The sequence below is a fragment of the Varanus komodoensis genome, unplaced genomic scaffold (genome assembly GCF_004798865.1).
Source record: "Varanus komodoensis strain SLA01 unplaced genomic scaffold, ASM479886v1 scaffold25, whole genome shotgun sequence".
Taxonomy (NCBI): Eukaryota; Metazoa; Chordata; class Lepidosauria; order Squamata; family Varanidae; genus Varanus; species Varanus komodoensis.
In genome coordinates, this window is record NW_025335661.1 from 11,413,207 (window position 1) to 11,440,023 (window position 26,817).

Genomic DNA, 26,817 nt, shown 5'->3' on the forward strand with positions numbered 1-26,817 from the left:
TCTATATTTACAGGATATTAAATAGGATTTTTCTCTATGGTGGTTGTGAACAGATCAAGGCAAGTTTTGCAGTCAGACTCTTTAGAGGAATCGGCGTCAGGAATTTTAAAAGTCCAATAAGCTTCAAAATATCAGTTTTCTTATTATCCAGAATATATACATTTCCAGTCGAATGCATACATTTTAATGTCATGAAAGCTGGTGGAGTCTGGAGTTTGACATGCTGCTTATAGAATCATAGATAGTAGAGTTGGAAGGGACTTTTAAGTCCATCAAGTCCAAATCCGAGCTCAGTGCAGGATCGCAGGTTAAAGCAATTTTGACAGATAGTTGTGGAACTACCACTTGAATGGCCACAGTGTGGGACAGCCCTGAGCAACTGGTTACGTTCTTGTCCTGCTCTGACAGTCAAGAAGTTACAGGAAATCTGTAACGTCTTTAACCAGAATCTGGTTTCCCGTAACTCGAGCGCGTTATTCCATGTCCCGCACTCTGCCATAACTGAGAAGTGCCCCTCTCAGTCTTCTCTTCTCTTCTGTAGGCTAAACATACGCAATCCTTTCAGTCTCTTTCTTTTACACTGCCTCCAAATAGACTTTCTCTGGTGCTCGTATTCAATTTCCCTTAACTATTGCGTAACCTAATATGTAAATAGACGGGCTTCTTGCGTGGAGGAGGAGCGAGGGGAAAGGTCCCTGCCTTTCCTTTTCCCTTCCCATTCCCAGAGCACTTCCTTTCCGGTAGGGAGTGGCGGGGGCTAGCCCACGTCCCCCCGCCGCGCAGAATGCCCCACCTACCAATGTGGCTGCCCACCTAACCGGGAAGCCCGGCTGCAAGCCTGCATTGTGCCGTTAACCACCTTATCTCATGGTGTTGTGTTGTTGGTGCTGCCGCCACGGCTGTTGCTTTAATCAAGAGGCTGGTGCCCTGGCCCCCTATGATCTTTCCCAGCCGGGTACCCTCCAGAGCTCTAGGACTACAAGCCCCATCCTCCCCAGCCAGCATGCCCTTCGCCTTGCTGCGGGTATTGTTGCCTGCCCGTCTCCTGCCAGGGGCTCAAGCAACAGAGCGGCTGTTCCGCAGAGCGAGGAAACCCGAGCCCGCACTTCTCTACCACCGCGGGAGTTTTGGCCATAACTAAGCGGACCTCGAAAAGAAGGCAAGGGGTGGATTCGGATTAGACTGGCGCCTGGTAACCGCGGGGCTGACGAGCCCTCCTTTTAGCAGCTTCCTAATCACGGAAGGCTTCAGCTTCGAAAATAAGAGCAAGTGTTCTCATCTGTGTTTACTCCCTCCCTTTTAAAACCTTGGGGAGGGGCGATGCAGATGGTCTCTCCCCCATCGATAGGATCCCAAACTATCGCTGCGCCTCCCCAGGGTACAAACACACGCGCGCACACACACGCACACGGGGTGGATGGGAAGAAAAGTAAGGTGAGGTTGCGGAGCACGCGATTGGAGAGCTGGCTTGGCCCTGCGGAATGGGACCGGCCCTAGGTGTCGCTGCTCCGCGCAGAATGGAACAAATTCTGCACGTAGGACCAGCCTTCAGGCGCACGAAACGGGAATGGGAACAGACATGCTGGGGGCAGGGATACCATTAGCATTACAATTGCTTCCCTTCGCCTTATCTCATGTTTACAGACAAATTCAGGAGGAGATATTACCTATGTTAGCTAAATTGAGCCTCCAGCTTTAGGAGCAGTGTGGCACTGAATATTCCAGGATGGGGGAAGTCCCACTGCTTTCTTGCCCTGCTAACGGGTATCCCTGAAGAAGCAGTATGTTGAAGCAGAATAAGGGTGCAGAAGCATTTTCTAGTGCAGGGCTTAATGCCATTTCTGAGAAACTTCGGAGGGAGGGCTGCATTTTAGCGGTAGGCGGACCTAAAAGCGAAGAGGGCAGTGGGAAAGGCAAAGGAGGTGCGGCAAAATGCCAAATTACTAGCCTAGTTTAGATCAGGGTCTTCAGTCACGTGCCTGGATAATTCTTTACCCTTTTTCACTTCCAAGAAAAAAGTTTAATAAATTGAAAAACATTAGGGCATCAGGTTTTCCTTCCTACACTGAGCACACAGGAATGGAAAGCAAAGTCTTAGAGAGGAGAGAAAGAAAGAAAGAAACCTAAAGGCTAGGGGGGGATGAGAAACAGCAAGGTAAATAGGTGAAATGAGGATAAATAGGGCTAAGAAATAGTGATGCTAATTTAGCCAATCTGGAAAGGAACCAGGAATGGACAGTTTGGTTTGGTGTATGGAGAGAAACCTCACCTCTGTCCCAATGCCAGCATCACTACAAAGAAGGGTGCTTGTATTTAAAGCATTTTATCTGCATTTCTGAATGTATGGCAACATTTTATCCTCATACAGACTATAGTGAGGCATCTGCCCCTGCCTGTTGCTGAACTGAGCCTGCATAGGGAAGCAAAATTCTTGATATGCTTGCTTTGATTTCTTTAGCTCCTCAGGCACCATTCCTGAACCCTCCAAATGTTTTGTCTGGGCAAACAAACTGCTCCCTCTGTTCATGTGATCCAGGAGACTATTACAGCAAGGACAGGGCAGCAAGCAATCTCTGGCACTTTTCTTTAAGCCATTGGCCAAGGAAACAGCAACCAGCCCAATTTGCTGCACTCCCACGCTGAAACTGCAGCTTGGGCAGGGCCCATGTTGACTTTTATGCAGCACACAGTGCACATTTAATTGTGTGTGTGTGTCTGTGTGTAATTTACTGTTCAGTGTGTCTATGTGCCTGCCAGCAGGGCAGCTGTTAGCTATTTCATCAGCCAGTAAATCTAAAGGAGTACCCAGGAGGTACACATAATCTGGCATTCCTTATTGGAATATTTAAAAAAAACAACATGATGTTAGGGTGTTATCATTTCTGCTGCCACTTATCCATTTTTGACTGAGAGGTTACTCCTGGGTGTTCCAGTTTTTGCTTGTGGGGCAGTCATAAATCGGATTTTTTGAACTGTACGGCTTCTTGCTGTTACTTCTAAGGGGGAATGATGGGCCTGTGAAGATGTTGTGTAAGGAGATGGCTTTTGGATGCTGTTCTAAGGATGGTGAGATCACAGTGATACTTGAGGTTTATAGTCTCTCCCATGTAGTCATCTCTATTTTCCTTTCTTCAATTAGCATAAGAACCATGCCGGATCAGGGCAAGGGTACATCTAGTCCACCATTCTGCTCACACAGGGGCCACTGAAAGGAACCAACTGGGTCCATCAGAACTTGGAGACAGATCATGTCAATGGGTTTGCAACCCGTATTGAGGCCAAAGTTCATCACCAGAAAAAATACCCTTTCACTAGGTTCTAATGACAATAGAAGGGTTCCCCTCTCTCCTTCTAACAGAGCTTTATCACTCAAGTGTATGACCTACAACATGTGCTGGGCATTGTGGTCCTGGAGACAATCTCATGTTCATGACCTTGGAACAAGCATTGTAGTCTCCTATTATTAATTTACTGGTGTATCTCAGCAACGTAAGATCCTCTCTGCTATCTTTGGCAGGGGAAGGGGCCATGGTGACCCACACCGTGCAAATAGCTTCTTTGATGGTGGCGGATTTTAAAGACCATGACGGTGGGCAGGGAGGATAATTAAACTCTTCACTCCTTCCAAGATCTGATGTGGTTGGGAAACTACTGCACAGCTGCTGTTTACACTCACAAAGATATGTAGAAAATGTGTGTGTTCACTGCATTCATTCAATTAACATCTGAGGGAGGACTGCAAACAGAGGAAGAAGGAAGAAAAGTCTGAGCGAGATGCCAAAATAAAATGTTAGTAAAGGAAAACAGAGGAACTGAGTGTAGAGTCCAGCTCTGTTCCTAATCCAAAGCTAAACCACCAGCATTTTAGCCCCTAAGTCAACTCTTCAGCAACAGAGTACTGGTGCTGACACAATCTTAGTGGGGAGAAACCCAAGAAGGAAAGGCACAAAACAAAAACCAATAAAAGAGAATAGACAGCAATCTTTTTAAAGTGTTTATAGAAAACATGTATTGTTTTGGGGAAAAAAAATCCCTTTGTCAGAGGACACTTGTCTTTTGTTAGATTATACTAAGCAAATGGGTGAAGGTTGCTTTCCTCATACATTTGGCCAAAGACAAATGGTTCCTGAAAGAAAACATATTTTCTGAAACATGTCAGACTACAATAATTTTTCCCCCAAAAGCAACTGAGACTCTGTCTTACTCCCCCTCATCCATGTCTGATGTCATCATAGTGCCAGGGTACTTCCTACTGGGTGGAAGACTGGACTTCATAAAAGTTGATATAAAGTGGATTGTATCCAATGCTGGACAGAGGGATTTTCTGCTTCCATTGGCCTTATACTCCTCCACCCAATTCCTTTTGTTGATCATTTTAATATAAAGAGATTCAAGCCTTCCATCACACACCAATGACATAATTGTGATTGGCATTTTATTTGGTTCCCCTTATTTGGGGATGGGGATCAGGACAACACAGAATAAATAAATCCCACATAGATGACCATTATAGTTGAACATAGACATGTCATAAACACAATGCTAAAACTCCAAAAGTATTATCTTCTAAGTTTGCTTCATTTTGTATTTACATTAAAAAAACAAGCATTTTAAGGCACAGTGTTCTTGATTTCTTAAACTTTTTCATTTCCCTGCTTGCCACCTGACTCCAAGCACTGTGCTTTGGGAAGGATCTTGTCTTATTTATGCACTGTGACTTGTTTTGATCCTTTTGATTTGCCTTTCTATCAAGAAAAATGGCACTTAAGGCAGCCCTATATATATTTAATATATCACAAATAATAAAGTAAAATTAATATCCACTTTAATCCTAGAGCAGCCTCCCCATAAATGGGAGATTTCCAGCAGTCTAAGTGTGACGGGAGCAGACATTGTTCCAAAAATATCTTTTGTATAAGCCACTCCAAGCAAGAATAGAAGTAGTATGATGATTTTCTTTGAAGGATTTATAATGCAGACGTGAGCTCTGTTACCAGACCCCAATTCCTTGACGCCGATTTTGTCCTGAGTGTTCAAAAAACATAAAATCCTATACAAGAAAAATAAAGTAATAATTAGTAATAAAGAAGTAATTAGAAAAAATCTTCAATCAAAAATCATAACATTCTCCCATTTTCTGTGTTACAAAAATATTTGAAAAATCCAGTCTATTTTGGGAAAAGCCTTTGGGTGGGCCCACACAATCCAACTTACTGCAGTGCCAATGGAAAACTGCAGAATAAGTTCTGTTTATTTTGCTTCCATTTTTGTAATAACCAACACTACACCTTTCAGCTGCAAGCTAGGTCCAGTTTGCACATAATGATCAAATGCTTCCCATGTTTGCTTTCCATCTAGTTGAGCAAGCTACCCAGGAGCTCTGACCCTATTCCAGGATTCTTCAGTGAGATGTCTGAACCCAACACTACGGGTTGTTAAGGCACTAATAACACAGAGTTTTAAACCAACAACACACAAGGGACAATATGCTGGGCTGGTTTTTTTCCTCAAAAACCTGAGTGCTGTGTTCAAACTTCTAGGTTGCTTTGTAATATGGAAACAAAGTGGAAGTGTCAAGTGGCAGGTGGAAACAAAGTTAAACAACTCAGAAGTTGTTGCTAAGTGTGAACCAGGTCCTAGTGGACGGGATGGTACATCCCATCAACTTAAGAATTTCATCCAGTTCAGCATTATTTTCTCCTTAGCTATATCCTTAAATCAATGGAGATTTTCCTGTTCTTCCCAGAGCTGATGGACAGCTCCATATTATGAATCAGCTGAAGCTGCAGCAGTGAAAGCAGTGACTTGTGCCAAAGCAATATTACCAACTGTTGTACCTCTAACATATGTCAGCAAACCAGATGCTCAGTCATCAGCTAGGCACTTGGGATATTTAGACCATGCTCCCTATCAGCCAGAAGGACTCAGAAAATCTCCAGGGGATCAAAGGGTCCCATAAAACCTAAGGATCAGGCATTTAGATTTCACAAGCAACTGCTTCAGACTTACTATGAGGAAGCAAGCACCAAGCATAACAGCTTTCATTTTTACGTCAAGATCTCCTGGAAACTGGATGCCAAAGTTGTCAGCATCTGTAAAGGCCTCCCTCACAAAGCCAGTCCACTGCTTAGAAATTCTTCCAACTACGTTCTTCTCATCTATGGACTTCACCTAGTTTTAAAACAGAAAGACTTGTGATGGGAAAGTTACTGAAGGCATTTTAAGACATCCTACATGCATAGGCTTAAAGCAACTTTCTCCAACTTGGTATTCTTGAGTTGTGTTAGACAGCAACTTCCAGCATCCCCCAGCCAGCCTTTCGCATCTTTCAGTACTGAAGGGGCCACAGCATGCTTCTCTCCTGAGGTAGATGTATGATTCTGGATTCTTAATCCAGTCACCATAAAAAGGTCCTTGCTGTCTTCTTTCCTGATATCTGAGCTGACCTCAAGAAGGAAATGAGGAGAAAGGGAGAGCGGAGACATAGCCGTGGGCAGGGAAAGGAAAGGCCATGGATCTGCTGGATCCAAAGGCCTCTTAGCCCTAGTACATGGCTCAGGAAGATGAATGGGCTACTTGAATTCAGTGGCCCATCTAATGAAAAAAGCACAAGAAGGAAAGAAAGGCTGAAAGCTCTTCTGTTCCTCCTGTCCTGCTGAAAACAGCCCAACAGGATTCAGAATGGACAGAGCACTCTGGGATAGAAGCTCTCTGTCTAATGGAAGTCCATCCCATAAGATCAGTCTTACATTCTCCACTTGCATTGGTTACCTTAAAAAGTGTTGTATGGACTTACAGAACCTCAATGCTGAAGAATTATGAAACAGAAACAAAGTCTTTATGAACTAGTAGAAAATGAAATTTTGATTTCAAAACCAAAGTGTTTGTCATCTTAAAATGTGGCCATAACTGCAGAAGCACAGCAGGAGATTCCAAGGTCTTCTGCACCAGAACACAAGATGTCATCAACTCTCAGTTCTAAGGGCATAAATCATGGGCTTGATGATCAGAAGTCGCCAAATTCATATGTTACGGCTCATGCAATGCACCATGTGGATTTTACTGCATAGTTTTCAGCCTTTCTAGCAATGGCCCTTCACACAGGTGGGGAAGAAAGCTACTCGACTCAGGATGGCTCCTGTCCTGGCCTCATGGGCATTCAGCAGTGATCAAAACACTTGTTTATCCTGGCCTTTTCTAACCATTAATTTGTCTTAGTTTTTTTTTAAGAGTTGTGAACTATTCGGGGATTTTAACAATGAGATGTGATCTATACCTATTTTGAATGCATGAATATTCTTCCTGAGAAGCAGGGGAGGGGACAGAGCCTTCCAGTGGCCCATGAACTTCTGGTCAGAAAGAAAGTGTGCTTCCTTCCAGATCCACACACCCAGGGCCATAAATATATAAAACCCAAGTTATTTAATAGTTGTCAGTTTCTTCCCAAGCTGATAACCCCACCAGTTACAAACATTATAAGTATTTGCTGAAACCAAAGAAAACAGGCAGGTTATTTTTCTTTATTATACAGGACACTGGACATGACCAATCTGATGAAAGTGTAATATAAGGTTCTAGTGTTACCTTACCTCAAAATTAATATCTTCACAGCAGCTACAGACTATGCAAGGCCCAACAATTTTAAATATGTCTTCTTGGGCTTCATTTCTGATAGCAAATTTAGGGAGACAGGGATCCCAGAGCTGTTTGATATATCCAACTGGTCTGCCTGGTGGGGCATGAACTTCAAGCTGTGGGGGGAAATAGATATAGCTTAGTCAGAAAGCAATATTCTGCTGTATTTTTTTTTCTAACATGTCCACAAAAAACTGCAAAAGTCAGGGTTCTGCCTTCTGCACATTTGCCACTCAGCTTTGCATCTGCGCTCATAAACAAGTGCTAGGTTGTTTGATGTGTTGTATGAACCTGGAACTCTGGGTTATGAAGTACAAGCAACCCAGAGTTTGTACAACCCAACAACCAATGATTGTCCCTCAGCAATCCAGATTACCTGGATCGTATGTCACAACAAAAGGCCCAAGCAGGGGAAGCCAGTGAAACTGTATAGAAACAATGGTGGTGATTTGGGGGTCAGTGAAGACAAGTTCGTTCACTGCACTTGATGCCCTTTCTGTTTCCAATGACACACCTGAAATGCCACATTCAAGGGTTGCTACTGTGATGTCCAGTTCTGGCCACTGGGGGTTGTTGGCAAATTACGACACCCTACAAACAACCCACTGCTTGTTCATTAACCCATGAATTACTGTCGAAAGCCATGTTATGTCTGAAAAGACACAATGTAAGATTCACAAAGGGGCATCTCACAAGATCAAAGAAATGAGAGTTTTCAAGAAGACCAAACTAAACCTTAACCCCAACCCGAAAACAAAAACAACCACACCTTGATGGAAGATGGTAGAAACAGCATGATATTTACCTCTTGTAAGCAGCAAGGGCAGCAGCAATGGGCACATCTGAGAGGTCGTATAAGCTCTATGACTTCTTGGCCCAAGTTGTCCACAATTTTCATTGTAAATGGCCGCGAAGGCCCACAACAGTTTAGCGTGCAGCAATCATTTACCTCAGCTGCAAAGTACACTCTTTGCCCCAAACTGTTCTTTATTTCATATTTGTTGCAAGTTTCAAAGCCAGTTATTACTGAAATATAAAAGCTTCAGTTAGAACATTTTTTCACATTCAGTGAAAGTATACATGGTGGGTGCATGGATAGCATTCACTGGCCATGTCAAGACAGCCTGCCTGTTAGTGGTAGGAAACCTCAAATCCAACTCTCTTGCAGTCCAAATCTGGCACTCTGGACTTCCCCAGACAGCCACCTCCATTTCCCCTCCACCTGCCACCTTTCCCTCCAATCACCAATTGCTTGCTTGTTTCCTGGCTTTGCCCCATTCCAAAGGGTTGAAATGCCTTTCCTTCATTTACTTGTGGTAAGCTAAAATATGCTGGCATTTGGGGGTATTTTAACCCTATGCCTTTTGCTTTCAGCCCTAGTCACCACTGGAATTTTGCTCCCAAGACCCACCAAACTCAGTGCAACCATTGGGCTGAAGGGGTTCCATACCCTGCCATATGTAAAGAAGCATCATATGCATGGGTTTCATTTGTGCCATTTGGTTCCATGGAAAATCTAAGGCCTAGGCTCCCTGGACAGTAGGTTTTGAGAACAAGTTCAGCAGGTTGTATGAAAATGGGTCCAACAACTAAGATTCCCCATGTAAATGCAAGTATGTCTCTAAAACTGGGCTACAGGGGAACAACATATTATTCAGTAAGGTGAGCAACAAAGAAGAGTTTGTTTTTGTTTTGGAGGGGGCAATAACATTTTAAAGGGCAAAAGACTGAGAAGATACGCAAACACTGAAGAGAAAGGATGCTTATAACTAAAAAAGCCGCAAAGGACAAATGGACTTGTACAGAACAGGATGTTTCCTCATGCAACATAGAGTATACAAGCCACCCACCACCCCAGGCAACACTCTGGATTGTTTGTGGTAAACAAACCATGGTTTGTTAGTGCAGCTGTAATAGTATATCACAACAACATAGAATTCTACAAACCGCAGATGGATTAGCATTATGTATGAACCAGGGTAATTTGATTACATACTTACATGCATACATACCATATTTTTCCATGTATAAGATTATACTTTTTCTTTAAAATATTTACATAAAAATGCAGGGGTGTCTTATACATGGGGGGCTGAGAGGAGAACTGCGGGCATGCTGGGGGAGGCGGGCACGGGCGTCCTGCGGGGGAGGCAGGAATGGGCGTGATCGGTGGGGAAGTGGGGGCGGGTGCAATCAGGAGGGAGACAGGTGCGGGCAGGCAGGGAGGCAGCAGGCACGTGCAGCAGCAGCTTGCTTGCTTGGAGATCGGTAAAATGTGGGGGGCATCCTATACATGGGGGCAACTTATATTCAGAAAAATATGATACATTTTTTTTGGTTATGACCTGTATGTACCTATTAGGAAGCATGCTAAAAACAAAACTTTAAATGATTTTAAATAAATTTTAATGCACTAATAATATCAAGTAGCATAATAAAATACCTTCTAGAAGTTCAATCTGTTGATGAATTAATATCTGATCAATCTGCAATAGGAGTTTAAAAAGAATAAAAATCAAATGCTAGAACTGCATTGTAAAAAATATATATCACACAGTTATCTTTATATGATTCATTAAAATGGGAAACTGCTCTGTAAGTATCCATCCCAATCCTCAACTTAAGTATTTAAGAGTAACATCAACGGGAAAAAAATCTATGGAATTTACTTTCTCGTAAATGTGTCAACAGCTACACTTGGACAGTCTTAATTCAATACTGAAGTAAGTTCAGTTGTGCTAAGAGTGAATTTCACAAATGTAGTTACGGAAACTTGCTGTGAAGTGGAATTCTGGTCTAGTTCATACAGGCACCTCTACATAAAAGACTGTAACTATCATCAGTTCTGATGACACACACAAACAACCACTTCCAGCCATCTGTCAGTGTTATTACAGCCAGCTTCCTCACCATGAACTATCAGAAGAAACACTCTCCTTCTATTATCCAAACTTGACTCCAAATATGACTGATTCATGGAAGCCTTTCCTAAATATTGCTAATTTGGGTGAGACATAATAACAGCAACTATAATTAGTCCGTCAGAGAAATGTAACTGAGTAAACTTTAGGACATGCATTTCAGCATTAGCAGCATCTCAATGCTTATTAAATGGTTCTTGAATGTTTCTCTGCTGTCTATGCGGCTGATTTGATAGAATATGGGGCTGATTCTATCAAAGCCTGAAGGGTATAAAACCCATTGCAGCCAAGACAATGAAGTATTCTATGCTTTCTAATTATCATGTAGGTGAACAATTTTATGTATTTATTTAATAAATTTGTATGAAAGCCTTCTATTAGCATAATGAGCATAAAGAGAGAGAAACCTGGCTTAAATATTCCAATCCAGGAGGGCAGTTGGGAACCGGAGGTGGGGCTGGCATCCACATGATACCAGGAGCTGCGTTAGGCTGACCATGGACTGGGGGAGCCCCATAGGTTCCTGGGTAGCCTTGATATGCATAGGGAGGCTGTCCAGGAGCAACTTCAGAAGACAAAAAGAAAAGAAAAAGATGTTTAGCGTTTAGATTTAGTGTATGCATTTCAGGAACACTTCAGCCATAACCTTCTTTTCATTATAAGAGTTAAGGAAGCAAATTGCACTGTTTGAAGTAGGCAAGAAAAACCAGAGAGAGTCCACTGGCAGGGTACAATCATTTACAGTTTATGCACACATACATGTAGGTAGACTCTGAAGGGGCCATCAAGAAGAAGTCTGTGCAGGACGCTTTTATAACCTATCAGTTACATGCACAGTTTGGAGGAGGTGGGAAATCATGTAAGTAGTTTTCTAAAGGCATATTAGCCTACTTAAGATGTATGTGGAAAGCAAGACTTCCAGCTTAGGGTCCTGATCAGATCCAGAATCCCACCTTAAGTCTAAAGCCATTCTTAGGGCAGAGCTTTCGCCCTGACAAAGTGCCGTTTGTTTGTTTGTTCGCAATGAATTAATGGGAAGCAGCCTTGTGTATTGAATTCTTGCAATGAATCCTATGCATGCTTACTCAGAAGTAAAGTTATGACAAGTTATGCAGAGGAAATAAGTCTACTGTATATAATATTCATTAGCCCTTTACGTCTCCATGTTTTATATTTTGTCACATTACAGATCAATTGAGGAAACCATCAAGGACCACCAACATCAAGCCATGAACTAGATCCATATTGAGCAACACACCTAAGTATCCTCTGGTAAGATGCAGCACAGCTGTCAGCATCTAGGCAGAGTGGTTTCCCTTCCGGTATGACATAATCAGTGGCAGGGACTTTCCCAGGCCCAAGCACTGCAGCTTTAGGGCTCGCACTGGCCTGAGATCAGATTCCACCCATCCTGAGCTGGTGATTCCCCTGCGTCTTTAGAGATGTGTTGTCTCAGCCTGGCTGCCTGCGACAGGTCAACGGTCATCTTCTATGTCCACAGCAACATCTGGAAGGCCAAATGGTCTCCCCTGGTATATGGCACATCCATATCCAGTATACACTGTCTGGGTTAACATGACATGCTCCTGCTGGTGGGGAAGATATCTTAGCTGGTTGTGTGAACACCCTGTGCTTTCAAAAGAGGTAGGAGCCACACTGGGGTAGCTTATAAATCACCCAAGAAGCCATGGCTTTTAGTAGGATTATTAAACCCCCGCGTTGTGTCCTCCAAGCCTTGATGACAGCCTGAGCCCCTGTCAAGCAAAAAGCCTATAGATCCCCTTGGCAAGAGCAGCAGAAAAGGGTTTCCACTCTGGCCAAGAGGCTGTAACCACTGACAGACAGCATAGTGCCCAGACAGCACTTTGTACAGCTGCCATCAGCTTTCCTCCATGCTCCTGACATCATTATCAGGAACACAGGGAAACTGCTGCCTGTTCCGCCACCTGCAGCTTGTTCAACCCATTTGGGGGTTGCAGAGGCAGCACATGGTAGGGGAAGGGGCCACTTGATTTTGCATTGTCTAGAGTAGTAACCAGGTAGGGGGTAATCCTGCCTGCCAGCACTGCACCCCTGTTGAGTTGTGCAGGAAACAGTCATGGGGCAGTTGCAACTGGTGCTGGGGCAATCCCTTTGGTCTGGCCACCTCCTGGGGAAACCCTGGAAGAGGCCAAGCCGAATGCACTGTCCTCATTTGTTGCAGCATCTCTGAACACAGCGACAGTTGAAGGCAGTGGAAGAATTTCCATATGTATAGGGGTGATATAGAGAACTCTCATCCGAGCAGTCCATCGAACCAAGCAGGGGTGCAGTGCTCTGCCCATCCTGCTCCTCATCTGTGGGGGTTTCACAGCAGAGGAGCAGGAAGGAGCTGGCCACATGGCAGGATGGCAAAGCAGCTGGCAGCTGCCAAAAGTGCCCGCAGTGGCCATCTGCTCTCCCTTCAGTGTTTCTGTGCTATCCCCTGGGATATGAGTGGGAAGGCTGAGGGGCTAAGGCACAGCTAGGCACCCAGGCAAATTTAAATTCAGGGTAGCTGTAGAGCCATCCCAGGACTGGAACCTTGCCCAAAGCTGCCCACTGACCACTAGAGGTTTCAGAGTCCTGCCTGGAGATGCCAGAGACTGGTCATGGGACCTCCTATGTGCAAGACATGTGCTCTTTCCCTTGGATACAGCCTTTCAGCCCTGCCTGTTCAGCAGTTTTGCCTCACCACATCTTCAACATACAGCCAACCCCACCACCCCTCCATCATTCTGCTCATTTATGCAATAGCAGTTAGGGAAACAATTCTGCACTTCCTCTCCAATGGCTTTTAAAATCCAAATGATCTAATAGATATATTTGTTAGATGCTGTTAGATGCATGTCCAAATGATTTGTTAGATGCATGTCCAAATGATCTAATAGATATATTTGTTAAATGCTGCACGCGCCCGCTGGCTGCCGTGCCGCACCGCCCTACGGAGGCCAGCACCATCGGCCCAGGAGCACCGGCCAGGACCCAGGAACGGTCCCGGCCCGCCCCCTCGCACGGGTGAGAGGCGTGCGGGACAGGGTGCGGCTTCGGGGGGGCCCTGCGGCCTTAAAGCGCCGGCGGCGGCTGGGGCTGGAAGCCTCGGGCGGGCGGCCGAAGGGCGGTGGCCAAAGGGCAGTCGCCGCCGTTTGGAGCCGTTCGGGGGCCGAGCGGGGGGCTGGGCTGGCCAGGGGCTTTGTTGTAATTGGCCCACCTGCCGTTAGGAACGTTAGGGAAGGGGGAGTTTTTAATTGTTTTTATAATTTTATTCTATTTTAATCTGTTTTTATGGAGTTGTCCCTGGCCATGTTGACGTTTATGTTTCCTGGGGAGCGAGGGGGGGTGCCATTGGGGTGGTCTTGGGCAATGGACGTAACAGCGGTGGGGGCTTAATGTGTCCGCGTAGAAGAAGGAGGGACAGATGGCTGACACCTATCCCTCCTTCTGGTTTTGCCCCCAGCCAGAGGGTGCCAGGTAGTCTTGTCAGCCGCCCCTCGGGCCTGACAGTGCTGCTGCTCAATGCCAGGTTGGTCAATAATAAATCTTCCCTCATCCATGACTTGATTGTGGATGAGGGGGCCAACCTGGCTTGCATAACGGAGACCTGGGCGGGAGAGGGGGGGATGTTGCCCTCTCTCAACTGTGCCCACCCGGGTATCTGGTTCAGCACCGTTCACGCCCGGAGGGAAGGGGAGGGGGGGGTCGCTTTGTTCTACCGAGCCTCCATCTCTCTCACGGGACTTCCGGTCCCTTCGAGACCAGGGTTGGAATGCCTCTACTTGGTGTTGGGCGACTGAGACAGATTGGGGATTCTGTTGGTGCACCGTGCACCCTTCTGCCCAACAGTCTCCCTGCCTGAGCTGACAGAGACCGTCTCGGACCTGGTGTTGAGGACCCCCAGGATGTTGGTCCTGGGGGACTTCAATCTCCATGCCGAGACTGGTCTGACAGGGGCGGCACAGGACTTCATGGCCTCCATGACGGCCATGGGGCTGTCTCAACATGTCACCGGCCTGACCCATGAACGTGGACACACTCTGGACCTGGTTTTCTCGACAGGGCAGGAAGAGGGTGGTCTGAGGGTGAGGAATTTATGCTTGACTCCCCTGTCATGGTCAGATCACTTCCTGGTGAGGTTTGTGCTTGAGAGCGACCTCTCCCTCTGCAAGGGTGTGGACCCAATTGTGTGGGTCCACCCCCGGAGCCGGATGGATCCGGATGGATTCCTGAAGGCCCTGGGGGAGTTTCCGGCTGACAAGACTGGTGCTCCTGTCGAGGCTCTGGTCGAACTGTGGAACGGGGAGATGACCAGGGCTGTGGACACGATCGCTCCTAAGCGCCCTCTCCCACCAGGCAGAGCCCGCTCTTCCCTTGGTATACACCTGAATTGTGGGCGATGAAGCAGGCTGGGAGATGGCTAGAGCATAGGTGGAGGAGATCACGGGATGAATCTGACCGAACACACTTGAGAGCCCACTATCGGGCCTATGCTGTGGTGGTGAGGGCGGCGAAAAAGAGGTTTTTTTCTGCTTCTATTGCTTCCTCACAATGCCGTCCGGTGGAGCTTTTTTGAGTGGTGCAAGGCCTGGTTCGTCCAGGTCCTAAGGAAGATCGGGTTCCACCCTCAAAGGCCCGCTGTGACGACTTTGTCATGCATTTCAGGGAGAAAATCGCTCAGATTCGTCATGAGCTGGAAACCACTAGTGAATCAGAGGTTTCTGGGGAGACACCAATGCTGCCGTCTTGTCCAGAATTATTGGATGAATTTTAGTTATTGTGGCCCGATGATGTGGACAAGGTGCTTGGACGAGTACGTCCCACAACTTGCCTATTGGACCCTTGCCCGTCTTGGTTAATAAATCATTCCAAGCACGGGATTGGGATCTGGATCTTGGAAGTGGTTAACGCTTCTCTGAGGGAGGGTCGGGTGCCTGCCCCTTTAAAGGAGGCAGTAGTCTGACCGGTCCTGAAGAAGGCGTCACTGGATCCAGAGATGGCCACTAACTATAGACCAGTGGCCAACATCCCGTTTCTGGGCAAGGTGTTAGAGCGGGTGGTGGCGGGACAACTCCAAGCACTCTTGGATGAAACTGATTATCTAGACCCATTTCAGTCCGGCTTCAGACCCGGGTACGGTACTGCATCTGCCTTGGTCGCCCTGTACGATGACCTGTGCAGGGAGAAGGACAGGGGGAGTGCGTCCCTGTTGGTTCTCCTGGACCTCTCAGCGGCTTTCGATACCATCGACCATGGTATCCTTCTGGATAGGCTAGCGGGATTGGGGGTCGGAGGCACTGCTTTGCAGTGGTTCCGCTCCTATCTCAACGGCCGATTCCAGAAGGTGGTGCTCGGGGACTATGGCTCTGCACCATGGCAGATATGCCATGAAATACCGTAGGGGTCCACTTTGTCCTCTTTGCTGTTTAACATCTACATGAAACCGCTGGGAGAGGTCATCAGGAGGTGTGGGCTGCGGAATCATCAGTACACTGATGATACCCAGCTCCACCTCTTGTTTTCCACCAATCCAGGTGAGGCAGTGGCTGTACTGAACTGGTGCCTGGCTGAGGTAATGGGCTGGATGAGGGCCAATAAACTGAAGCTCAATCCAGACAAGACGGAGGTCCTGTTGGTTGGCGGATCGGGCTTCAGAGAGGGTGAATTTAACCTAGTCCTGAATGGGGTTGCACTCCCTCTTAGGGACAAGGTCCGCAGCTTGGGAGTGCTCCTCGACCCGGAGCTTTCATTGGAAGCTCAGGTGACAGCGGTGGCGAGGAGCGCTTTCCTTCAGCTTCGGCTGATTCATCAGCTGCGCCCCTACCTGGAGTACGACTGCCTGGTGACAGTGACACATGCGCTGGTGACTTCCCGTCTGGACTTCTGTAACGCGCTCTACGTGGGGCTACCCTTGAAGACGGTCCAGATACTTCAATTGGTTCAGAATAGAGCTGCCAGGCTGCTGACGGGGACTGGGCATTATGTTCACATGACTCCAGTCCTCCGTCAGCTTCACTGGCTTCCCATTGAAGTCCAGGCCCAATTCAAGGTGTTGGTGATGACCTATAAAGCCCTAAACGGCTTGGGTCCTGGTTACCTGAAGGAGCGCTTACATCCATATATGCCCGCCTGCCCCTTGAGATCGGCGGGAGAGGCCCTTCTCCAGGAATCCTCCGTGAAAGAAATTAGGAGGGTAGGTACTCGGAGGAGGGCTTTCTCTGCGGTGGCGCACAATTTATGGAATGCGCTCCCCAGAGAGGTCCACCTGGCGCTGTCCTTATTTGTTTTTCGGCACCAGGCGAAGACCTTTTTATTTAAGCGTCATTTTAATTGTTAACAGTATTTGCTTATTTTATCTGGCCAGGGCGACTTATTTTATATTGTTATTTATTTTATATTGTTATTTTTATATTGTTATTTTTGTATTTTATTTCTTGTTGTGAGCCGCCCCTAGGCTTCGGCGAATGGGGCGGCATAGAAATGTTTTAATAAATAAATAAATAAATAAATGCCTGTTCCAAGGAATAAATGCATCCTTTTGAGTATCTGTAATTTATTAATCAACATTGAAGGACTATTATTCAGAGTAATGCCATCTTGCATTACATACCATGCTGGTAGGATTAATGCCTTTCACAAACATTGCATTACAGGTAAACAGATATAGCTTCATGATTACTACTACTCATATATTCAGACACCTTCCATGGATTAAAAACAGCTTTAGACTTACTGAGGAAGATAAGCAAACAGCACAAATGTGCAACTAATGGGAATTCAGTCATTTCAGTGAATTCAAGCTGGTCTGTAAAGGTTTCTGGATGAAGTAAAGGAATTCAAGTAGTATTAGAAATTAACTCAATCTGCCTAACTACTGAATTCCTTATACAATATTTACTTTTCCTTCTTCTATGCATACAAAGCATGTGAGAAGATGTGATGTTTCACCACTTATTTATATTTTTCTTTGTGGGTATTTTCTTAAGTCCACTAAATGGAATCCAAGTTAAACAAATTATTTGAAGCACAGCTACAAAACAAAAACAAAAAACCAACAACACACACTCTTATCTTACATCCTTGGTTAATTTCATCAACAGTATCTTAGAACACTGTGTGTGTGTTTCTCTCTGTGTGTGTATTTGAGGGGGGGGTAGGGAGGGAGGGAGGGAGAATTTTTGGCTCTTCAAATGTTATTGGATAGCACCGCCTTTCAGCTGCAACCAACATAGCCCATAATGAGTGGAGTTACAGTCAATAACATATTATCTGTATGATGCAGCCTCCAACTTAGACAAAACAATAGACTTAGACCAAACCAATAGATTTAGACCAATAGATTTAGACCAAACAACAATATTAACCCCCCACACACCCATTAAGTGCATCTCAACAAGCAAAACCCCATCAATCTCTATTTCAGGTCAACTTGGTCCTGCAGTGTCAACAAGCATTTAATACCAAAGATCATACAGATCTATACCTTTGTATTTCCCCATTTTGTATCCTCTTTCTGTCGCTATTTCTATTACCCTCTTGCAAGTTTGCAGACACTTATTTTAACTCTGTATAGATAGTCTTCTCCCCATACACTGTTTCCCCACTCTTCTTTTCGGCAGGATAACTGCAGGGTATATGACCCAGACTGGAATGGGACTTTTGTGAAATGGGACTTTTGAAATCTGGACTGGGTCCTAAGCACTGCTTGATTAAAAGATGAAAATGCCAGAGAGAGATCTGAAGTAACTGCTTAGGTACCAGGTGTTTGGTTGCTTCCCAGTGGGCTAACAAGGATGCGTGCCACTTGTTATTTCTCCATTAACACTCTCACCATTGCTCAGAGTAACTACCTGATAGGATAATAACAAGACACAGGAGGACACAGGAGTCATATATGGACTATTGCTGGTAACCAGACTCCGAAATATACAATGGTAACCAACCAGCAATGGGCAGCTGCCTTGTTCTCCTCTCAAAGCACCAGCACTGCTGGGTACGCCCCACAGGGGAGAGCGATGCAGTGGCAGCTGCGCAGTCACAACATCTTGTCTGTTCTGCCTTAGGCACCCAAATAATTTGGGCCAACCCTGGAAAGATGCAGATCAATGAATACAGAGCATTATCGAAGACCCTGTCTACAGATTTTAAACACAAGGTTAATAATCTGCTGCGAGTGGGCAGTTTATGTAAGAGTGAACCAGCCTTCCTCAGGCTCTTACTCTCCAGTTGTTCTGGACTGAATGTAACTCCCAGAAATCTGAACCATGATTTCTGGCTGGGGCAGATCGGAGCTGAAATTCAACACAGGTAGAAGGCACTAGATCGGGGACAACGGCAGTGCACATATGGACTAGGAAAATACAGATTGTCTCTCTTTCTGTCTTTCAAGAGAAACGTTTTTCCATTTCTTAATATATACTTCAAATGCATGAAGAACTCATCCAAATGGATTTCTTACCAGTTTTAATTCAAAAGTATGGCAAAGCCATAATTAGACTAATTATTGTACATGAAGCTTTTGCTTAAAAAGGGAAGGCTTTGCAATTGCAGGTCATTCTACTGAAGATATTTGCTAACCATGGATAATCAATCTCTCTCTCTCTCTCTTACACACACGCATACACACAAACACACACACACAAACACAGACAATCGCAGAACAGCATTATGTGAAATGAACATTCTTATCACAAGTCATACTGGAAAGTTTGCATTCCTATGAATACTTACCTAGGGCACCTGGTCCGGGAGCATACTGAACTGGGCCAGGTGCATACTGAGGGTAGCCATACTGTGCCTGTTGCCCAGGATATCCAGACCCAGGGTATCCAGGAGCCGGTGGTACAGATTCAAGTTTATTTGCTGGGAGGGCAGAAACACAGTTCAAACATGTGTAAACTTTTAATCTGTTCACTATCTGCAGTGACAGCACACTTCTCAAACCTTTATACTATATTCACAAGATGAATGCTGCTACTGCCATCATAAATGTTTCAAACCTCTGTCCTTTGCATTTATGTAGAAAACAGAACTTACACATGTAAAGCAGTATTTTAACCGGGAAAAGACAGTTTCATTTCCCCCAACTACATGCTGAATGGGCATAATGAAACCTGTAGGGCAACACATCTGGAAAGCACCCAGTGGAGAAGGCATCTATGATAGTAAAGACAGAAAAAAGATATTACTCACATGCCATTTTTTATGAGCCTGTGTCCAATTGCTTCTGGGGAGAGAAAGAAATGGTTTTAAAAATGATCATACCACCTACTCATTTTCAATTCACCAAAGAGAAAAAGTTAATAAATATTTATTTATTTATTTAAAACATTTTTATGCCGCCCCATTCGCCGAAGCCTCGGGGCGGCTTACATCGCTAAGAAATATCCATTCCTCCCTTTCAATAACAGTAGAGAAAGTTCCCTTTAATCACTTATCATACAGCACTATTAAGTGACTGCTAAGAAGTGAGACTTTTCAGTTGTAGCAGCCTTATTTATTTATATTCCTATCCCACTTTTCTCTCTACAAAGAACTCAAAGTGGGTTACATTATGCTCCCCCTGCAACTCTTAATATTATCCCCACAACAACAACCCTGTGAGGTAGGTTGGGCTGAGAGTCTGGCTGGCTCAAAGTAAGCCAATCAGTTTGACTGGTGACTAGAACCCAGTTCGCCTGAGTCCCAGTCCCGTGCACCACACCACGCTGACTCCCAAAGAAATTCTCCTGGTACCTACATTGTGTCATTTCTGGTGCCAGCCTTTCTATTTTCCTGGGAATTTTAGTTCATCAGTTTCTCTTGTTTTAAATTCTTTACTGTGTTTTAAAAACTTTGCATTGTTGCTAGTTTTTACCTTCCCCCTAAATACTATATCATCCTTTCCTTAAAAAACATACTATTATCTGAACTAGAATGCCTCAATTGATGTCCTTTTTCGGGAAAAAGTTATTCCAACCTCTAGTTCCCCTTTTTCTGCTTTTTGAGTTAAGAAAACCAGAACTAGATGGTATATTCAGAATGCAACTGAACCACAGATGTATATCAAGCCCCTTGCCCAATATTTCACCCCATTTCCCAATATTTTCCAGGCCACCTGGTTGCACATACTGCTCAACCAGGAGGCCTGAATTATGCCTCTTTACTGTTAAAAAGCAGCAATCTGGTGTGCCTGAACTATTCATTCCACTTCTCTCTTCATGATCCAGGAAGCATTACCTTAATGTGATGTCCAAACCCAACTCCCAAAGAATCAAGGTTGTAAACAACCGGCTTTGGTTGGTTGATCAGCCTGGTTTGTTTGGGAGTGACAAGTCATGAACCTAGATTCCAACTGGGTCTAATGATGGTAATGCTTCCCTCATTAGTTTCCCGGGACCATGATAGATTACCGCCTCCTGCTTAGTGTTACCTGCTTGCCCAACGGAGAGCTATGTGAGCCATTATTCTGCTTGTTCACAGTAAACCAAAATAAACCAGTTAATTCATATAATGGTAAGCACATAGTTATGTGCAAATGCAGTCACCCCGAGGCTTCGGTGATGGGTGCGGCATAGAAATGTCATAAATAAATAAATAAATGTTTCCGTTGAGCTATTTGCCAAGATGTCTTTTCTGATCATTCACTGTCAGTTCACTTTTATTCACATATCCTCCCTTCCTCATCCACAGGAGTACAGAATCAGCAAGGGAGACAATGTCGGGTTTGGGGCCAGTGAGTACAGGTCACTGGTGTTCCTATTGCCATGTATTTTTCTAATATCTTAAGGGCACTCTTCTCAAAAGTTTTGGATGCTGACTTATATAATATATATGAAATCAGTTCTATCGACATACTTGACTATATGCTCAGAGAACTCCAAGAAATTAGCTAGGAAAGTTAACTAAGAAGTTAGCTTTGCAGAAACTTCAACCAGATTTATTCTTCTGCATGCTCAATAATTCTTTTATAATCACACTGTTTACAGTGTATACAGTGGAGATCTTCAGTTGTTGTTGTTCCCTACCTTCCCCTCAACTTATCAAGTGGATGCAATTGTACAATTCAAAAGAAAAACTAATATTTCTGTACAGGAAACACAAGAAACAAAATTAGATGCTGAAAACTATATCTGAATTAAACTGTGACAAGTGATGGCAGGGATACTGTCCACTCTAGATAAGAGATACATTTAGGCCTCCAGGAAATATCTGAGAAAAAGGTATTCTTTAATAATATTTAATTATTAAATAAAAATATTAATATATTGTTAGTTTAGGGTACAATCCTGCACATGTTTAGACAGAAAAAAAATACTAGAACTCTGAGCATATGCATAGAAATGCACCCTTAGTCAATGAAACTGTACCCAGGGATGTTTACAGTTCCCACAAGTGCTACAATGTATTAGCCAGACATGACACATGGGAATACATTTTTAAAAATGCTTTGCAATGCAGAGATTGCAACGAATTTTCCTGCCATAACGTTTATCCAAGTCCAAACTATATATAAACACTTTCACTGGAATTCACTTCTGTTTTCCAAAACGGACTCTAGATCCTCTAGAGGACAGGAAAACTCTCCGGCCAGTGCATTATTGCAGGGAGTTTTCCTCTTTAGTCAGACAGAAATTTTCCCTTGTAAGGCTTGGACAGAACGATACTCAACTGCACTCCTGAAAGCAGTGCTGTAGCCTCATGCCACTTGGAGCAGTTTCACCCAAACAAATAAGGGAACTCAAGATTCAGCAGCTGATCTTAACCTTTCATTTGAGCTGCTCGGAACTTGATTGGCACCGAAGAAGGGAAAAGCTCCCATTCAGTCTTCAAACCTCATGGAGACCCTGGGTTCACATGTCAAGACAAGCGACCCTGCATGCTTACCATGGTCCATGGGTTACACCTTGATGTTCCTGAAAGATGATCAGGGTCATCTTCATAACCCTCCTCCCTCGCATCATCTCCTTCCACCTCAGTCCTCCAGGCAGGATCCCAGGATGCACCTGGGGAGGAATGAGGCTGCCCTCTTAGTCATGATGGTGAGCCAAGTTCTGTTCACTGTGGTGGCCAAGCAGTCCCAGTTTGATGGTGCTACAGAAAAGAGCACTCCAGTCCATGGATTTCCCCTGCCTGGGAAAAGCCCCACACTCACATGTGACTGGGAGGGGTGAGCTGGGTGGAGGTGCCCAGGCGGGGGTAGCACTGCTCAGCTCACTACCCTCTGCTCCTCTCATGCATGAGAGGGAGAGGCAAGAATCAGCTGAATGGGGGACCCGTTGTAGGCTGCCCTGCTTAGTTGAGCCCCCCATTCTCACTCACACATTTTTGCAACATGGGCACTGGGTTGGGGTTGCCCCTCTGGATGGCCAGAATGAGAACACAGGGCAAGTGCTACCTCCTCCTTGTCACTGCTGCTTGCCAGAAAGGCACACAGGTGGGTGTCATGTTGAGGAAGCCTCTCTGGTACATGAAAGTGAGAAAAGGGGTTAAGCAGGGGATCAGCTGAACAGTGCAGTCCCCAGGTAGGCACCACTGACAAGCCAGCTGTCACCGCTCCTGCTTGCTTAGGAGGGGGTCAGTGGAGGCATCAGCTGAGATGGGTAGCATTCAACCCAGCTGATCCTTGCTCCTTGCAGGGATGAGACAGGCTTCCCTCTGGGAGAAGAAAAAGTCTCACTTTCACTCCTAGAATCATAAAATAGTAGAGCTGAAAGGGGCCAGGAAGGCCATCAGGTCCAACCACCTGCTGTTGCAGGTCATGAATTTACACCATCTCACACAGATGACTGTCTAGTTTCTTTTTGAATGTTGTCCCACAATTTCTGCTGCTGGTAGGAAATAAAACCTCCCGCATGAGAAGAGGCCAGATGAGGCCATGTTTGACTCGTGGGCTGGAAGTTCCTCATGACAGATCTACCCATTCTGAAGCTTTCGCTACAGGATGGAATATAAATACTTTAAATAAATAAATAAATAAATACCCTCTGAAATACTAAGGAGGGTTTGTCCAAGTGCTCTTTTTTTCCCTAATAAACTAACTTTTATTATGCAAACTGAAAACAAGTGAAGCAGGCTTTATATGACAAATTGGGAAGTTTGCAGAGATCAAGGACAAAACAAACAAGGTGTGTTAGAAATGTACTGGATCAGTTCAGCAGTGCAACATTACCAGATTGAAAGTTGATTCCAGGCAATTAGAATTAATTAATACCCTCCCCTTCCAAATAAACAGTATCTCAAAAGCAAGCCCTCAGAGTGCTTTTTCCCCTTCATAGAGTCAACAGCTTATATTGTGTGGTTGTTTAGTGGTTCTGCCATTACCCTTGGATATGTCACACTCATTTCTCCTGGCTGCTCTTCAGAAAAGTTCTAGTTTCCCCTGGTTGCAGAAACACCTTGATTTTCTATTTCCTCTTCCCTTTCACCTTGATTTTTTATTTCCTCTTCCCTTTCGTCTATCTCCCCTGTCCTTTGTTCTTCATTCTCCTCTACTCACTTCTCCTTTACATCTAAAACAGACTCTGTTTTCATATCCCTCTGAAGTTTTCCTGCAAAACCAGTCTGCACAGGGCAGGAATTTAAGACAAAGTTATTTCTCCAGTGGCACCCAGATTATGGAATCTGCTTGCCTGGAAGACCAGGTTGACCAACTCCTTGGGAGCATTTAGAAGGTTGGTCAAAATAAAACCAAGTAGAATTCTGCTTAAGCTTCCAATTGTTTTTAAACTATCAATTGAACCTTTTCTCCTGGTTTGTCTGGTTGAGTTTTCTTCCATTTTGCTTTTACAGCTGGTGAATTATTTTAGTTTACTATCAGATGTTCTGATTCTGAGCTGATATAAAGGATCACTTAGGCTCCAGACATCAATATGGCAAGATTATGCAGCTTGAGCATCCCAGTGGTTACTGGGTTTTGCAGACTTGCTCTTCATTAGCAAAGAAGGAGATTGGGCTATTGAAATCTACCCTTGATGACAGCAGGGTTTTCTGCTGCCATGGCCACTAACTTTTTTAAAAAGTGAAGTAGAGCACCTTGGTGAGTATTAACCAATATGTCGAGAGGTGCAACTGTATCCACTAAAACCATGTTGCGTACCTAAAGACATATTTGGAATGATTCTGGAGCTGGTATTCACCCTCCCTTTGGAACCAAGAGGACTTTCCAAAAAGTCACCCTTCTGGTGGACTGCTTTCTTTCTCTGTTCCTCTCATGCATATCTCCATAGAATTATTCTTCCTGTTAACTAATTTAAAAGATCAAAGGGGTAGTTAGCAATCATAGAAGAGTAGAGTTGGAAGGGGCCATGAAGGCCATCAAGTCCAAACCCCTGCTGTTGCAGGACACCAAGTTACACCATCCCACTCAGATGGCTGTCCAGTTCTTGTTGTTGTTTTAATGCCTCTAGTGTGAGAGAACTCACAACCTCTTCAGGCAGCTGGTTCCACTGTCATATTGCTCTAACAGTGAGAAAACATTTCCTGAATCTGGTTTGTTGCAATTTGAGATTATTTTGTGTCTTGCACTCTGGTATATAGTGCATGCAATCTAATAATGAAAGAAATAGACAAACATAAATCATGTCTAACTTTATTTCTTCAAGACATAGTCTAGTTTTGTTTTGTAGCACACAATAAAAATAATAAATAAATTGTGAGCTGGGAATAAACAAACAGGAGCTTATGAAAGCAAGAGTACGGCAAAGTAGATTAGGTAAGGAGGTCTAAATCTTGGCTTTCCTCTTGCGTATCTGGCAGCTCCAACTAGGGATGTCTGGATTGTGCTTTCTGCAGATTGTCGAATGCCATTTGTTTCTTCATCAGTCCATTGACAGAATCAGTGTTCTGCCCAGCTCCCAAATTTGTGCTTGTTTATACATGCACAGATTTGCACTTCCAAAACTGTGCAATTCCCCCATGCATATTTTAGCCTGGTGGGGGGTGGGGAATGAATTTTCAGTTGGTGTTTTGCATTTCATATTTTTCTATGACTAAATTTGCATACAATTCCAGAAAGTAAAAAACTAGTCTACAAGTTAAAGAATATTAGAGTTGGAAGGGGTCTATAAGGCCATTGGGTCCAACCTCCTGCTTCAGTAAACCATCCCTCTCAGATGGCTGTCCAGTTGCATCTTGTATGCCTCTAGTGTGGGAGAGCCCACAACCTCCCTAGATAATTGGTTCCGCTGTCGCACTGCTCTTAACAGTCAGGGAACGTTTCCTCATACCAAGCCAGCATTTGGCTTCCTGTAACTTCAGCCTGTTGTTCTGTGTCCTGCACTCTGGATTGATTAAGAAACGATTCTGTGCCTCCTCTCTGTAACAGCCTTTCAAGTACTTCCAGAGTACTACCATTTCTCCCTTCAATCTTATTTTCTCAAGGCTAAACATGCCCACATTTTTCAGCCTCCCCTCATACGGCTCTGTTTCCAGCGCCCTTGCTGTTCCCCTCTGAACCCTTTTCAGCTTGTCTGCATCTTCTTAAACTGTGGTGTCCAGAAATGGACACAGAACTACAGATGAGGTCTAACCAGTGCTGAGGAAAGGGGAATTAATACATCATGCGATTTGGAAGTGATCTTTGATTAATGCAGCCTAAAGCAGCATTTGTCCGTTTTGCGGCCATTGTTGACTCACTTGTGCTGCACAACATCGGAGAAAAAAGCTTGGAAAGAGCTACTACGACTGTGACAGCCAGTGTTGCGTAGTGATTAAGACTGCCAGAGTGGGGCTCAAGAGATCCCAATTTAGTCCCCGGTCACCCATGAAGCCATTGGGTGACTCCGGTCCAACTTCCCAGTCCAATCTCTCGCACAGGGTTATCGCAAGAACTCTGGGGGCTGCCTTGGACTCCTTGCAAGGGGAAGAAAGGACGATACCAGCGCAAGCGGTAGCAAGGCGATCAGATGCGGAGCGACAAGGCGCCTAGAGAAGAAGAGAGGAAGCGAATCAAAAAGCCCAACCGCGTGGCACCGATTCCTTTCCTTACGAACTAATCTCCCGTTTCCCCCGCAACGACTTCCCAGCAGGTCCGCCTGCGGCTACGATGGAGACGCAACGATTCACCAGCCAAGCCCCCGGCACGCGAGGACGGATCGGCGGCCGACGGATCTGTTTTGGCGCCTCCATCGCCTCGCCTCCCCACCCGCACGCCCAGCCGCCCGGCCCGGCCCGGCCCGGCCCGGCCCTCCGTTACCTGGGAGAGCCCTCCGTGCGCCGCGAGGTTCTGCTCGGCGTGCCTGCTGGGGCGGGCTGCTCCGCTCGCCTAAGT

General features: G+C 45.0%; 1 protein-coding gene across 3 annotated transcripts; it reads right to left on the reverse strand.

Annotated features, from left to right (window-relative positions):
• Positions 1-3,979: 3,979 nt before the first annotated feature.
• Positions 3,980-26,817, reverse strand: LOC123024675 (phospholipid scramblase 2-like). 3 transcript variants are annotated; one of them, XM_044432704.1, is made up of 9 exons: positions 26,743-26,817; positions 19,761-19,794; positions 19,299-19,430; positions 10,964-11,121; positions 10,079-10,121; positions 8,441-8,661; positions 7,590-7,751; positions 6,010-6,171; positions 3,980-5,050 (listed from the first exon to the last, which is right to left on the reverse strand). In XM_044432704.1, the coding sequence occupies exons 2-9, from the start codon at positions 19,765-19,767 to the stop codon at positions 4,991-4,993; spliced, it is 945 nt and encodes a 314-aa protein (XP_044288639.1). In that variant the 5' UTR covers positions 19,768-19,794; positions 26,743-26,817; the 3' UTR covers positions 3,980-4,990. The 3 variants fall into 3 exon arrangements, with proteins under 3 accessions (XP_044288639.1, XP_044288640.1, XP_044288638.1); XM_044432705.1 differs by having other exon boundaries at positions 19,761-19,791; positions 26,743-26,777; XM_044432703.1 differs by lacking the exon at positions 26,743-26,817 and adding an exon at positions 22,434-22,497.